At 43.2% G+C, this 13,074-nt stretch overlaps 3 protein-coding genes across 3 annotated transcripts; 1 reads left to right on the forward strand and 2 right to left on the reverse strand.

Moving 5' to 3' along the window:
• Positions 1-958: 958 nt before the first annotated feature.
• LOC147049038 (netrin-4) lies at positions 959-4,542 on the forward strand. The gene is made up of 10 exons (XM_085924953.1): positions 959-1,031; positions 1,409-1,839; positions 1,911-2,180; positions 2,408-2,534; positions 2,624-2,812; positions 2,878-3,094; positions 3,176-3,303; positions 3,508-3,576; positions 3,655-3,825; positions 3,888-4,542. The coding sequence occupies exons 1-10, from the start codon at positions 959-961 to the stop codon at positions 4,022-4,024; spliced, it is 1,812 nt and encodes a 603-aa protein (XP_085781079.1). The 3' UTR covers positions 4,025-4,542.
• On the reverse strand, positions 4,176-6,278 carry chchd4a (coiled-coil-helix-coiled-coil-helix domain containing 4a). Its single transcript, XM_085924954.1, has 3 exons — positions 6,092-6,278; positions 5,706-5,804; positions 4,176-5,460 (listed from the first exon to the last, which is right to left on the reverse strand). The coding sequence occupies exons 1-3, from the start codon at positions 6,111-6,113 to the stop codon at positions 5,129-5,131; spliced, it is 453 nt and encodes a 150-aa protein (XP_085781080.1). The 5' UTR covers positions 6,114-6,278; the 3' UTR covers positions 4,176-5,128.
• Positions 6,279-6,455: 177 nt separating this feature from the next.
• Positions 6,456-10,863, reverse strand: LOC147049040 (protein transport protein Sec61 subunit alpha-like 1). Its single transcript, XM_085924554.1, has 12 exons — positions 10,594-10,863; positions 9,784-9,851; positions 9,639-9,704; positions 9,464-9,542; positions 9,136-9,267; positions 8,944-9,053; positions 8,677-8,830; positions 8,438-8,598; positions 8,100-8,297; positions 7,823-8,014; positions 7,676-7,752; positions 6,456-7,429 (listed from the first exon to the last, which is right to left on the reverse strand). The coding sequence occupies exons 1-12, from the start codon at positions 10,598-10,600 to the stop codon at positions 7,243-7,245; spliced, it is 1,431 nt and encodes a 476-aa protein (XP_085780680.1). The 5' UTR covers positions 10,601-10,863; the 3' UTR covers positions 6,456-7,242.
• Between the last annotated feature and the right edge of the window lie 2,211 nt (positions 10,864-13,074).

Consider the following 13,074-nt stretch of genomic DNA (forward strand, 5'->3'; position numbering starts at 1 on the left):
GCAACCATTCTTGACTGAAAGGCTGTGCTGCCTTTTTGCAACCTTCAAAGAGTTTCACGTGAGGTTAGTGAGTGAGGTGAACTTTTTTTGTTTTTTTTATTGGACACGGGAAATGGGAGCAGGTAGTTCGTCTCTAATTACGTGGTTATTAACCAAGTATGACAATAGACGGAATAGTTTTCAATGAAAATGTGCAAAATAAATCCTGCCAAATGCAAATTCCAAACTTCAGCTCCTTCCGCAGATTTCATATTGTTTTGATGTCAACCATATTTATGATTGTATTATTTGATCAGTCAGTTCATGGAAAGCCATTTTAATTTGTCAGATAATTGTGGTTTCTGTAGTTCGACTGCACTGGCGGCTATTTTTTTGTCCTCGTCTCGGGTTTCCCCACATCACGCTTCAAAGAGACGCGTAAATTAGAGTTAGTGCAGATCGAAAGAAAACAAGAGAAGCAGATGCAGCTGAGCTCGTTACTTTGCAAAATAACTAGCACGTAGGAGTAATGCAGAGCAGAATAACACGTCGACATTTTTTTTCCCCTTCCTTCCCACGGTGCGCGCATGTGTGTGGGGACTTTCTAGTGGGTGGTTTGCGTGGATAAAAAGAGCGCACGCTGCACTCTAAAGCAGCTTTGAACCTGACTGGAGGAAATAACGCAAGTTGGCCACTCAACTGAGACATATGTATTTTATTTGGTTTCCTCCCGTGGAAGGATTCATGACTTCATCTGGACAAAATGAAATTAATTTGCGTTTAATGCTCATACGGGATTTCGGGCAGGATTATAATTGCAATGCTTATTTTTAAATTGGTGTTTGAGGATTTTACCCGTCCAACATCAAATTAGAAACAGACTTTGGATCTGCTACGTCCAGTTTAAGATGATATTGTCCTCCAGAAGGTTTTTGGTATGGAGGTTGTAAATAAGTGAAGACGATACAGAATGTTTAGAATGTTTGGGAAAAGTGAACATCGGTTGCTGTTGCTCATTTGGATGTTTGCGGTCTTGGCGCAAAGTAGAGCAGGTGAGCTCTTTGTTTTTTTTTGTTTTTACGGGTGGCGCATTTTGTAAAATGTCTAAAGTGAGTCATCAGGCACATCTTAACTTTCAGAAACCTACGTCTACAACCTACATTCTTTTTTTTTCTTTCTTTGAATGGAAAGGTTCTTCAGTTACAGTTGACATTTTCACTATTGTTATATACATCTGGTAAAGGTAATAGATGTTATGAAAGGTAACCCGAGTGTGTATTTGGAGAAAGCCAGGGGTTGTGTGTAACATGAACAAAGAGAGAATCAAATGAATTGTTCAACAATTAAATCTAGCTTTTGTATTTTTGGTGTGCCTTGTCCTAATGGATAATCATAAAGCGTGGCAAAACCGCACCGATTTGTGTTTCAGTTTCCAGATGTGCACAGCACGCCTGCGGTCCACCCGTCAAGAACCTGGCCACAGGCAGAACTCTCATCACCCTCTCAGGGAGCTCCTCCCGTGACCAAACCCCCTGTCCCCACCCAGTTAGTCATATGACAGATGATTCTTTCTTGCATCCAAATACCTGGTGGGAATCAAGTGCAGAAGCCACCGCGGAGGAAATCCGTCTGGACCTGGAAACACACTTCTGCCTGTCCCACGTGGTTTTGTCGTTCCGGTCTCCGCGGCCCGCTGCTATGATCGTCGAGCGATCGACAGACTTTGGAAAATCCTGGGATGTTCTGAAGGTCTTTGCAGACAATTGTAGCATGGAGTTTGGTTTGCCCGATGATTTTAATCGGCCCGGCTCTTTGTGTACATCCCGCTACAGCGGCGCAGCACCCTGCAGTGGTGGAGAGGTAAGAGGTGTCATGATCATCTTTCTACACACCGGCAGTCACATTTGAAATCATGCACTGTCTCTTCCGAGGTGATACTACGGACACTCGACCCAAACAACGCAAAACTACTTGACCCCTACAGTCCGGAAGCGCTTGTCCGTATGACCCTCACCAATCTGCGTATCAGATTGCTGAAAACTCAGATTTGTCCTCTTCAGTGGAGCTCAAAGCAACAAACACAGCCAACGCCTGCTCCTTATGCTGTTTATAATTTGCTGGCACAAGGGACGTGCCTGTGCCACGGACATGCTGAGCATTGTGAGGCACCACGTAAAGGTCAAAACATACATGGTACTGCGGTGAGTCTGTTTTGTTTTTTTTCTATAAAAATAATGTTAAACATTTGGGCTGTCACTAGCAAATATTTTTAGAATAGATTATTCTATCGATTATTCCACCGATTAATCGAATAACCAGATCCCAAAAAAAAATATTATGCACAAATTATGGATTGTAAAATATTTTTTTCAATGACTGTGTGTTAACCAATTGTATTGTTAAGTAAAAAAAAAAGTGAATCTTGCAGGTGTCCGGTCGCTGCGTGTGTACTCACCACACGACCGGCTTCCACTGCGAAAAGTGTGCGCCGCTCTACAACGACCGTCCCTGGAAACCCGCCAACGGGAGCAGCGGCGAGGCAAATCAATGCCAGAGTAAGCGGAAGGTGATACGAAAGTCATCCAACAACTCGTAATCCCCTCACGACAACTCAATGCTCTTCCTCCTCTCCAACTGTCATCAGAATGCGAGTGTCACCAGCACGCAGACAGCTGCCACTTCTCCCGCCGAGCGTGGCTCTCCACCGGTGGCCTGAGCGGCGGGGTCTGCCACGGCTGCAGACACAACACATTTGGACGCAGGTGCCAGCGCTGTCGTCACGGCTACCGCCGTCACCCAAACCTGCCTATCAACTCACCCCACACTTGTCAGCGTGAGTGGAACTCAATCATTGTTGAGAGAAAGAGACAGAAAGAGGAAATGTGTTTTGTCTTTCAGGATGCTGGTGTGACCATCAAGGCTCCTTGTCTCCACATTCTGGAGCTGAGGAAACCTGGTGCCACCCTCGCAGCGGGCAATGCAAATGCAAAACGGGTGTCGGGGGCACAAGCTGTACTCATTGCATGCCCGGCTATTGGGGCTTTGGACCTGAAGGGTGCAAAGCCTGCTCGTGTCCCAACAGCTGCAATCCCACCAATGGGAAGTGTCTGGACAGGTGAGCGCTCTAGACTTTGTTTCTAGTCATTTACAAAATCACCAAGGAGATGACATTCTAATTCCTGCTTGGCAGTTGCAGCCATTCTAATAATCAGCTGTTCAACATACCCATCGGTGGAAAAATCCCTGCGTTGGATTCTCCATCGTTTATGGACCAAGAGACACAGTGGCCAAAAGAGCAGGCAGTCTCTGTGCTGCACTCCTCAGGTGTGTTCAACTGGAAGTTTTTGTGTCATATGCAAAAATCCATGCGGTACCTTCATGAGCCTATGAGAATTATACTTGTCTTAAAATTTGTTTTTAATTAATTTAATTAATACAAATTAAAGAATTTTCAGAAACTGGTTTAAATTAATTAATTAAATAAATAAAATGAAACCAGCAGTCAATGTTGTTTGTGTGTGTGCACAGGTAAGTGTAGCTGTAAGGAGAAGAAGCTAAAAAGAGTTTCTGACCTCTGCAAAATTAAACATGACTATGGTAAGATTTCATTTCCATGCCTCTATTGTGACTAATGTCATCCGAGTACATACCGTGGACTGGTGTCAATTCTGACAGCGATGAAAGCGATTGTGGTGTCAGCTCATGACAAAGGCAGCCATGCAGAAGTGCGGGTCAAAGTGCGCAAGGTCCTACGATCAGGTTTGATGGCTCTGAGCTCGGGAACAGCCAGCATCTTTCCTGTGTCCTGGACCAGCCGTGGATGCACCTGTCCCATCCTAAACCCAGGTAAGTCCATGTGCACTTCTAGCACATCACCAGAAAGTTAGAAGAAAATGTTTTGTCCGCAGGTATGGAGTACCTGTTGGCAGGCCCGGAAGAATCTGTCACAGGCCGTTTGCTGGTCACGATGCAGAGTGCAGTGGTCCCCTGGACCCCCAGATTGGGTCACCTCGTTACCGAGGGCCTACGACGTGGATGCCCATGATGGCTCAGTTCAGAAAGTCAGTTAAAAAGAATGGAAATGAATAGAGACAAGTTCACCAATACAAAAGTAGTAAAAAAAAAAAAAAACTTGCAAGGCTGAGCAGCAAGCAAAGAAGGAGAAGACAAACTTGAAAGACAGAAAACAAGTCAGAATACTTCCACTACCAGTTTTATTCAGAATAATGGATGTAAATTCCAGTCACGGTTGTTCAACGCATAGCAGTTACAGAAGGCGACCCTGAATGTTTAAATGTCTGGATTTTAATAAAGTCTCCTTTTGTTTTGACAAAACCTCGAAGGAGAAAAGATGTAATGTCCCGTCACACAAATCACGGTGCATCGGAGAGTTTGTGTTTAAAGGGTTCTGCCCAACGTTATTTGCATCCATGATCCTCGGCCATTTCTCAATTGACATTTTTGTCTGTTCTTACGTCCTTGCCAAAAATATGCCTTGTATAAAAATAAATAATCAAGGATGCCGGGAACCAGAACTTTTTGTTGTTGTTTCAGATGGATAAAAAACTCACTCAAAACAATAATTAATGAATGTAACATTTTCTAGAAATGTCAACTGGTGACCTGGCAGCGAAAAAGCAAGGGAAATAGTTTTAAATGATCAGCTCAAACATGACCACACAAATCACAAAGGGGGCTGGAAATATCCATTGAAATCATTGATTGTTTACATTACACGAGGGGAAGAAACAAACTTGTATGTTTGACAAATACAGGATCTGTATTTGCCTATGAATGGCATGTAAGGCAGTATAGAAGTGGTTCTGAGAGCTGTGGTGTTAGAATGGTTTGTGTTGTAATGCACATAATGGTAGTCCAACTTCCATGTAAGCTTATTTGGAAAGTTTGGGAATGGAAATGAGCTTCTTTTTTTTTCCATGGGACCTTCCAGGAATGGTTATGCATATTCACCACCACAATACCATATATATACTTCTATTTCCGCTTCAAGTCATTTTCTGGTGCTGCCCATGAAAACCTCCACAGTACTGGCAGGCCTTCTTCAGTGGTTCTAATGACTAGAGGGCATCAAGTGCCACACAGTGTTTTTCACACTGAGATTTAAGAGCCCGTGGATTGACGGATGATTTTAGCTGGTAGTCTGGCTGTCTGTTGGTGAGTTTAATGGAACAGAGTCAGTTTGCGACGATAAGGCGGTGCCGTCGGTGGAGTCGGAAGCAGAGTTTGCCTCAGGCTGGTTGGAACTTTCTTTGTCTTCCTCCTGAGGATAGAGCTCAGGGTACCTCTGCATGCACTCTTGCATGTTACGGAAGTGGTCGATGCACTCGGAGCCCTTCACCTCCTCCTTACTGTAATGGAAGCAAGAGAAGGCATCCTTGAACTGAGCGCCGCAAGGTCCGCTGGCCATGCCGCCCAGGCACGGGCAGTTCCAATTGATGGCGCCATCGGACAGGATGAGACCTACAGACACACAAAAACCACAGGAACATCTTAGATGTGAAGCTCATTTAATATTAATGGAGGAGAGGTCACTGAGGGTTGTTTTATGTGTTTCATAAATGTAGGCACATTCAGGATTCCATGAAACTAGCAATAAGTTACTGGACTGTTTATGCAAATAAAGATATGTTTACACAGACAGGAAGTGAGTGACCTTGTGGTGTAACAGAAAAACTATAGAGTTTCTTACATATAAAATTACGAACCTTGTTCCTCATAAGGATCATGTGGATCTTCTGCAATCAGCTCGGCATTGCTGGGGGCCTCATGGTCCTCCTTGGTCACAAAGATAATGCGATCTTTACCTGAAAACAGAACGTCCAACAATGAAGTTAAAGCTACGAGCACTTGTGTCACGACTAAGGATGCAGATAATTGATTTAACAACTGAACATAACACAGAAGCAATGTTGTCAAATGAAAGGAAGCGTGTACTGTGAACAACAAAACGACTCATTTCACTATAAATCCAAATCTTAAGCGAATCAGTAAGACATGTCAGGGGGGCAGTAGAAAGTTAGCTTAGCATGGTAGCACCACGGTGACATTGCACAGACACGCGCTCAAATGAATGAACGGTCATCATCTTTACCTTCTTGCCTGCAGTACGACATGTCGGCCACTCTTTGCGTCCGTCCAACCTCGACCGCCGAGGTGAGAAATAGCCAGCCCGAGACAAAAGACTCCACAAAGGAGAGGATTTCATCTGACAATCGGGTCTGACTGCTGGCCTGCGCCGCTGCCACAGCTCTCAACTTTTTGACCCTTATCTGCTCCGACGGCGTCGCAGTGTGATGACGTCACGCAGGTTGAACCTCTATTTATATTCATTCATTATTGCGTTTGCCTAATTAATAATTCATGCTATTACGAATGAATTCATTTGTTGATTACTAGTCGATATCTTTGTCCTTTAAAACTAGACGATTGTAAAAAACTGACATGAGACAAAAACCTTCAATGAAAGCAAATAATTTCCAATTGTTGGAAAAAAAAAAAATTCATTTTTAATAACACAATTATGTTCGGTACATAAGTGTAAAAACCAAAATGAACCCCCCTTTGCATCCATATCAAACCCACCCTATTACTGACCGTTCGGGCAGTTTTGTGCAGTGATTCAGTCTGGGAATTACAGAGCAAGACAATCACATAACTGTACCAGCCAGTGATATAGGACAAACAATACCGTGTCCTACATATGACCAGAGTGAATATGAACAGTCCACCATAGAGAATATAAACATAAAAGTAAATGTTGGCAATTTGCCTAGATAACAGAAAATACATTTTGTTCATACTCTTCACATCCCGCTAACAAATCCCCATGAACACTTAGCATGATTACTAACATGGCTTTCCTTAACACATCCAAATGCTTGACATTTATGTCGTCGTAGTGTTCTTGGTGAAAAACAACCAAGGTGAGTCTAAGACAGCGCCACACGCTCGTGTGTTCACCAGGATTCTTCACCTGACGAAGCAGTTGGTGGGCACCGCGGATGGTTGCGGGTGGAAGAAATGGCTAAAGACATTAAAAAGCTCAAAGCAGAGGGAAAACAAAATAGCTCTCTTGACAATGCCAGAGACACAAATGGTGTAAAACCATCCCAGATGCAAAATGAACTGATTGTGCATATTGACCCCCCCCCCCCCTCCCCCCAAAATAAAAAATAAAACTAAGTCAGAACGCAAAATTGTGACACGGTATGGAGGTGCTGTATATCGTCGACTTGGCATTTTCTAAAAGAGCAGTGCTCCCATGCTTCCCACTTCGCTTTGCTCTTTCACAAAGATCTCAAAGTACTGGTAGATGATGGTCACAGCCAAGAGGATTCCTGTGCCGGAACCGATGGCTCCCAGGAAGTCAGCCATGACTGATAAGCCTCCTATACAAAGGCCACCAAAGGCAGCAGCAGTGGGAATGTACCTGCAAACAGGGGAGAAAAAAAACCCCAAATATAATTATGGCTCAATTTGCTCACGACATACAGTTAACCCAGGTTTATCGCGAGTGACCATCTGCAAACAACCAAATCAAAACTTATAAAGATAAAAAATTCCACCTGGTGCACTTTGCTACTTGAAAAAAAAAATCACTGGGACCACATGAGTGTGAATGATGAACCGCAAAAAGAGAAAAAACATGTTGCACGATTCCCAGGCGGATCTTTACCTGTTCAGCTCATGTACCATGGACGTCTCTCTGTGTCCCCTCATCACCATCTGCTGCTCTTTCAGCTGCTTAGCCACCTGAAGTAAAAGAAGGTGAAAACAAGTCCTCCATAAAATCTACAGTGGCACATAGGCTCACAAAACATACATCTTTGGCAGAGGATCCCGAAACTTCGATCCAGGTCTTGGAGAAGAAGGCACAAGAGCCGAGCATGAAGACAATGTAGATGACGGCGTGGACCGGGTCATCCAGAACAGAACCGAAGGACTCCGGAGGAGACAAGTAGTAGCACAAGCCACCTACTGGGTAGGCTCGAGCTGGTCCACCAGTTGATGTGTCCTAAGAAATCAAATTTGAGATGGGCCTGTCCCGTCTTGCTGCATACCTTCACGAACATTCAAAGACATTTTTTCCCCCCACTTACAGACCACGTTCCCAGGAGGTTAACCAAGAAGTTCCCACTGAAGCGCGTGGACAACATTTGGGAGATGACGTAGAGATTGGAGACCAAAGCCGACTGCAGGATGATGGGGATGTTTGAGGTGTAGAACAATTTGATGGGGTAGGTGTTGTATTGGCCGCGATAGCGTGCTGACTTGATCGGGAGGTCCACCCTGAAGCCCTGATGAGGTCAATGACATACGTTCAAAGATAATTATTACTATATACATGAACTTTCTTTCTGATCTTATAAACTATCTGGGTTTTTCTAATCTGACAGGAAGATTAATTATGAAGATGAATTTCATCCTTTGTGCCTACCTGGAAGTATATGACCACTGCGAACACGAAGACCGTGGCAATGAGGTTCATGAGGTTGGGCAGGTTTTGTCTGTAGAAGGCTTCTCGCAGGGCCCGGACCTTGTCCGTGCGAGTGGCCAACAGATGAAAGAGGGCGATAATGGCGCCTTCAAATTCGGTGCCTGTCCAAACGAGACGATGACATACATCACCATCCCGTTTGACATCTGGTCAATGCGTGCGGGGAAAAACGGCCAAACCTCGTCCGGTGTTGACAGTGGTGGGACTGAAGGCCTTCCAGACAATGGTCTCACAAATGTTAGTGGCGATGAAAAGAGAGATACCAGAGCCCAGACCGTAGCCTTTCTGGAGTAGCTCATCAAGCAAGAGAACTATCAGACCTGCAACAAAGAGCTAAACAAACACAGATGGTTTCAGCAAATGAGTCCTGCATGTCAAGCCACAAATTCTTAAAATCTTTCTGTTGTAAGCAGAGTTCAAGCAAGAGGATGATTCTTTGTTTTTACCTGGATGATGATGAGTAAGCATATTCCAGCACCCATCTCTGAAGGGTCACCATACATGCCAGTCATGACATATACGATGGCCTGTCCGATGGTGATGATCATTCCAAACACTGCAACGACGTATTGGATTATTTATGACTGCAAATGCAATGAAAGATTTTGTTCGAAAAATAGCTTGTGAAAAACACATACATTTCTGGGCGCCATTGAAGAGAGCGCGGTCCTTGGGGGTGTCTCCCACCTCAATGATCTTGGCGCCGGCAAGCAGCTGCATAATGAGGCCTGACGTGACGATGGGCGAGATGCCCAACTCCATCAGAGTACCTGAACATAGCAAGTATAGTCAGCAAAAGGAGTCGACCCTAACACTGACAACCTTTGACCCACCACGTGATAATGAAAATGCGTCACGACTGATAACGAGTAAAGAAGTTGCAGTATTATAAAGGTAGATGGTTTTTACCACGAGTTGACAATGCTGCCCAATGGTAAAGTCAAACCACATATTTAGTTCAAGCACCTCGGTTGGAAGCCAGAATGACTCTCATCCAGTAGAAGGGATCGGCCGAATCCGATGACATGATGCCAAATAGAGGGATCTATTTTATAGGGGGGAAACATTGTCACAAACAACATAAGAAAAAAACCCATAACGATTTAGAGGCTATGGAAAGCCATAATATGAATAAACTCACCTGGCAGCACACCAGGAAAATGAACAGTGTGATGGCTGTCCATAGTACTTTTTCCCTAAACTGAATCTGTAAATTGGACAACAATTGCAATAATTAAGAAAAAAAATATTAGATCATACATGCAAATTAGGTACGAAAATCTTACCTTTCTTTCTGGTTTCTGAATTTCTGGTAAGACCGCACAGAACGGCTTAATGACCTCCAAAAATTTTACTGCAAAAGAATCACAATAAAGTTTGTTTAGAACAACCACGGTGAAGTCTGTTCAATATGTTTCGATACTAGGTGACCTTCTATGCATGCTACGTCATCACTAAGCCAGCGGTTGCCACACAAACCAAATGTGAATTGTCTTTTCAGTCATAGATGCGATCGGAATTGCATTTCATTTTAAATTGATGCTGAGGTAATAAACAATGATTCTGAAACAACAACAAACAAACACCTTGTTTGCTGGTCCTGATCATCTTACGTGGTAATAATGTCCAGGCAACACACAACGGAAGTTTGACAGTCATTGAATTTTTTCATTAAATGCCTTTTCGGCTGCCGGTAAAAAAAAAAAAAAATATTAAAAAATGTTTCGAAGAAATAAGTAAGAAAAACAATCTCATTAAATACAATTTTAACGTTGCGAGACTTTAGCGTGTGGCTAACTAGCATTCAATAACAAGCATGCTACAAAATGACTTAAAAACTAACGTCAGATAAAACCGACGATGTTATCACGCAGTGTTTTACTTATTAAACATTATGGAGTAGACGTGAGTTAAAAACTTCCCAATTAGCTCTGGCATAAGCTAGCTCAACTTGCCACCTACTGAGCCAAGGTTAGCCAATTAGCATGCCGACCATCCTCTTTCCATTTGGCACCGCTCACTAGAATAACCGCAGTTAATCGTACACAACGAACGACAACCGACATTTGGAGGATATTGCAAGAATCCATACGTACTTCCCATGGTATCCTCGGGTCGACTCCAGCTGAGTTAGTGCTACCAGTTGTCGTGTTGCCTTGAGTCAGTGTGGCTCCATCCAGCAGCTCGTTGAGAAAAGAGCGAGCAGTAGAGACACGTCACCACACCAGCCGCTAAACACACGTCACTTCTCAAGCAGCACACGCTACTCCGTGGATTAAAAATCGATAGTACAAAACAAAACAAATTGACAAAAAACACTTAAGGCGAGACATACAATTGATGTAAACAGCCGAGCGATTTGTTATATTTTGCATATTTGAAATTGGGTTTGTGACGTGGATGTCGCCACGTCTCTAGAGGGCGCACTAGTCTAGCGTGGGCTGTAAATCCTTCATCAGTCATGAACACAAGAAGAAGACTTGTGTCGGCTTGCTGTTTTTCAATTACATATATTTTTATTTTCGTGTTTGAGTTCAACATTATTATTGATTTATTTTTTATAGTGACATTTTTGGTCGTCAATACAATTTGGTGCTAAAATTAATTTAACCGAGTCCACAACAGACGAGGGACAATTACGCCATAAAACCACTAGATGGAGCCATTTCCCTGGCGTTAAAAAAAAACAAAAAAACTGACGTTTGTTTCGTTTGAATCAACAATAAAATGTCATAGGTCATTGTGACCCACTGCACTTTTAACCATACAAAGTTACATTCCGACTACGTTCAATTTATATTGAAACATCATACAAGGAGAATATATGCATTGGATTGAAAAATGAATAAAATATGTCCCAGGCCCAGAGTCCAAGACGTGCACAGCCACAAATGTGACTCTAAGGAGCGGTGTAGAAAATGCATTGCGGTTGCATGCAGTTAAGAGATGCTTGCAGAAGTAGGCTTCTCAGGCAATGTATTGGAGTTGCATTTTCCTGCCACACTACGTCTGTCATCAAAAAGTCTTTTCAACCAAAACAAAACAACGTCCGCAGAGCCAGAGGAGGGATGTCCCAGAGCGTGCTCGTGTGGTCCCAAATAAAGAGACATTTGTTCATACCGTTGCGTAATAACCACAGGCCAGGGTTGTTCGCTGACATGAAGGTGAGGACAAGCAACAAGCACTTTATCATTTGCTCAATACACAACTCAGAGCCTCTGTTATTGTTATGGAGTACTTGCTTGAAAACATTTGAATTTTTAGACTTTTTAGGATCTTTTTCAAAATATTGTTTTATACAAATTTGATTTCAGATTAAATTACATACATTTTATCAGCCCTATTAAATAAAATGAACACTAAATATTGTTGAACTATTTGTCTCTGTCCTTTCACTGATGACAATGTTAAGTTTTATTCTAAATGTAGTTTTTTTTGTACTCTATGTTAAAATAACTTAAGGAATAGCATTCCTTTTATTTATATACTCTACATACATTACATAATGCATCATAACTCACAGTATGAAATCTCTGGCCACACTTTGGAACGCGCACACCCTGACCGCTGATCTTCACATACATATGTGTAACTCAACACACGTGCAGTCCGTGGAGTGACGCAAATTTGACCGAGCTTGCAATCTTAATATGCAGCGACTCGGCTAATTGGTGTTTCCTATCCCTCTCTCTTCTTATTTTTAGAGGTGACTCAATGCAAAAAGTGCATGTGATGATGTGGAAACCATATGTGTTCAAAAGTCATCAGATGACAAGTCTGGCAGTAAAGCTAATCTAAACTGTTTGGTCAGTTTACTTAAACCAACGACGTGCTTAAAAGCATGTCCAAAAACACAAAAGGATACCAATTGGTTCATCCATGCAAAACATGCACTACATGACAACACGTCAAAAGCAAAGAATATGTCCTATAATTGTCCTGAAATCATATCAGACCAGAGACTAGACTCTATTTTCCAGCCAGACCACAGGCCACCATATTAATCCCCAACTAATCCAATTGAAGTCCGGCCGCGGAACAAGAGGAAGAGTATAGCACCCAGCGACCGATTTTACATGCCAGAGTCTTTCGTCATTTGACCTTCAGGCTAAGCTAGAGCAGAAGGGGCAATCGAGAGCTAATCTGTGCCTCAGATAATTCATTAGAGGAATTAGGAGGTCAGTGTAAATGAGCCGGGAGGGAGCAAGCGCGTTAGCGTGTGTGCGGGTACGACGGGAGCCTGAGGCCGTGCACGCAGACGCCTGGCCTAACGTCACTGACTGTCTTATATAACGCTCTAATTATGACACTCCTCTCGATCTAGCGGCGCAAGGTGTGTGCTTTCGTGAAAAGCAGAGCACACACGGATATCCGGGTTGAATTTTTGCATTTCCCACCGCCTTCCGATTGAAATCCAAAAGGGACGTTTCTCAGCATACAGCGCATGCTTGCACACTAAGTAGTGTGCCAAACAATGGAACAATTCTCTGATGGCCATGAAGGGACGATCACATGTCGGACTAAGCTGGCCAAGCCAGGGATGCTCGTGACCTTCTTGCATGAATGTCCTGGCCTAT

Source organism: Syngnathus leptorhynchus, chromosome 11 (genome assembly GCF_054491065.1).
Source record: "Syngnathus leptorhynchus isolate UIUO chromosome 11, UIUO_Slep, whole genome shotgun sequence".
Lineage (NCBI taxonomy): Eukaryota > Metazoa > Chordata > Actinopteri > Syngnathiformes > Syngnathidae > Syngnathus > Syngnathus leptorhynchus.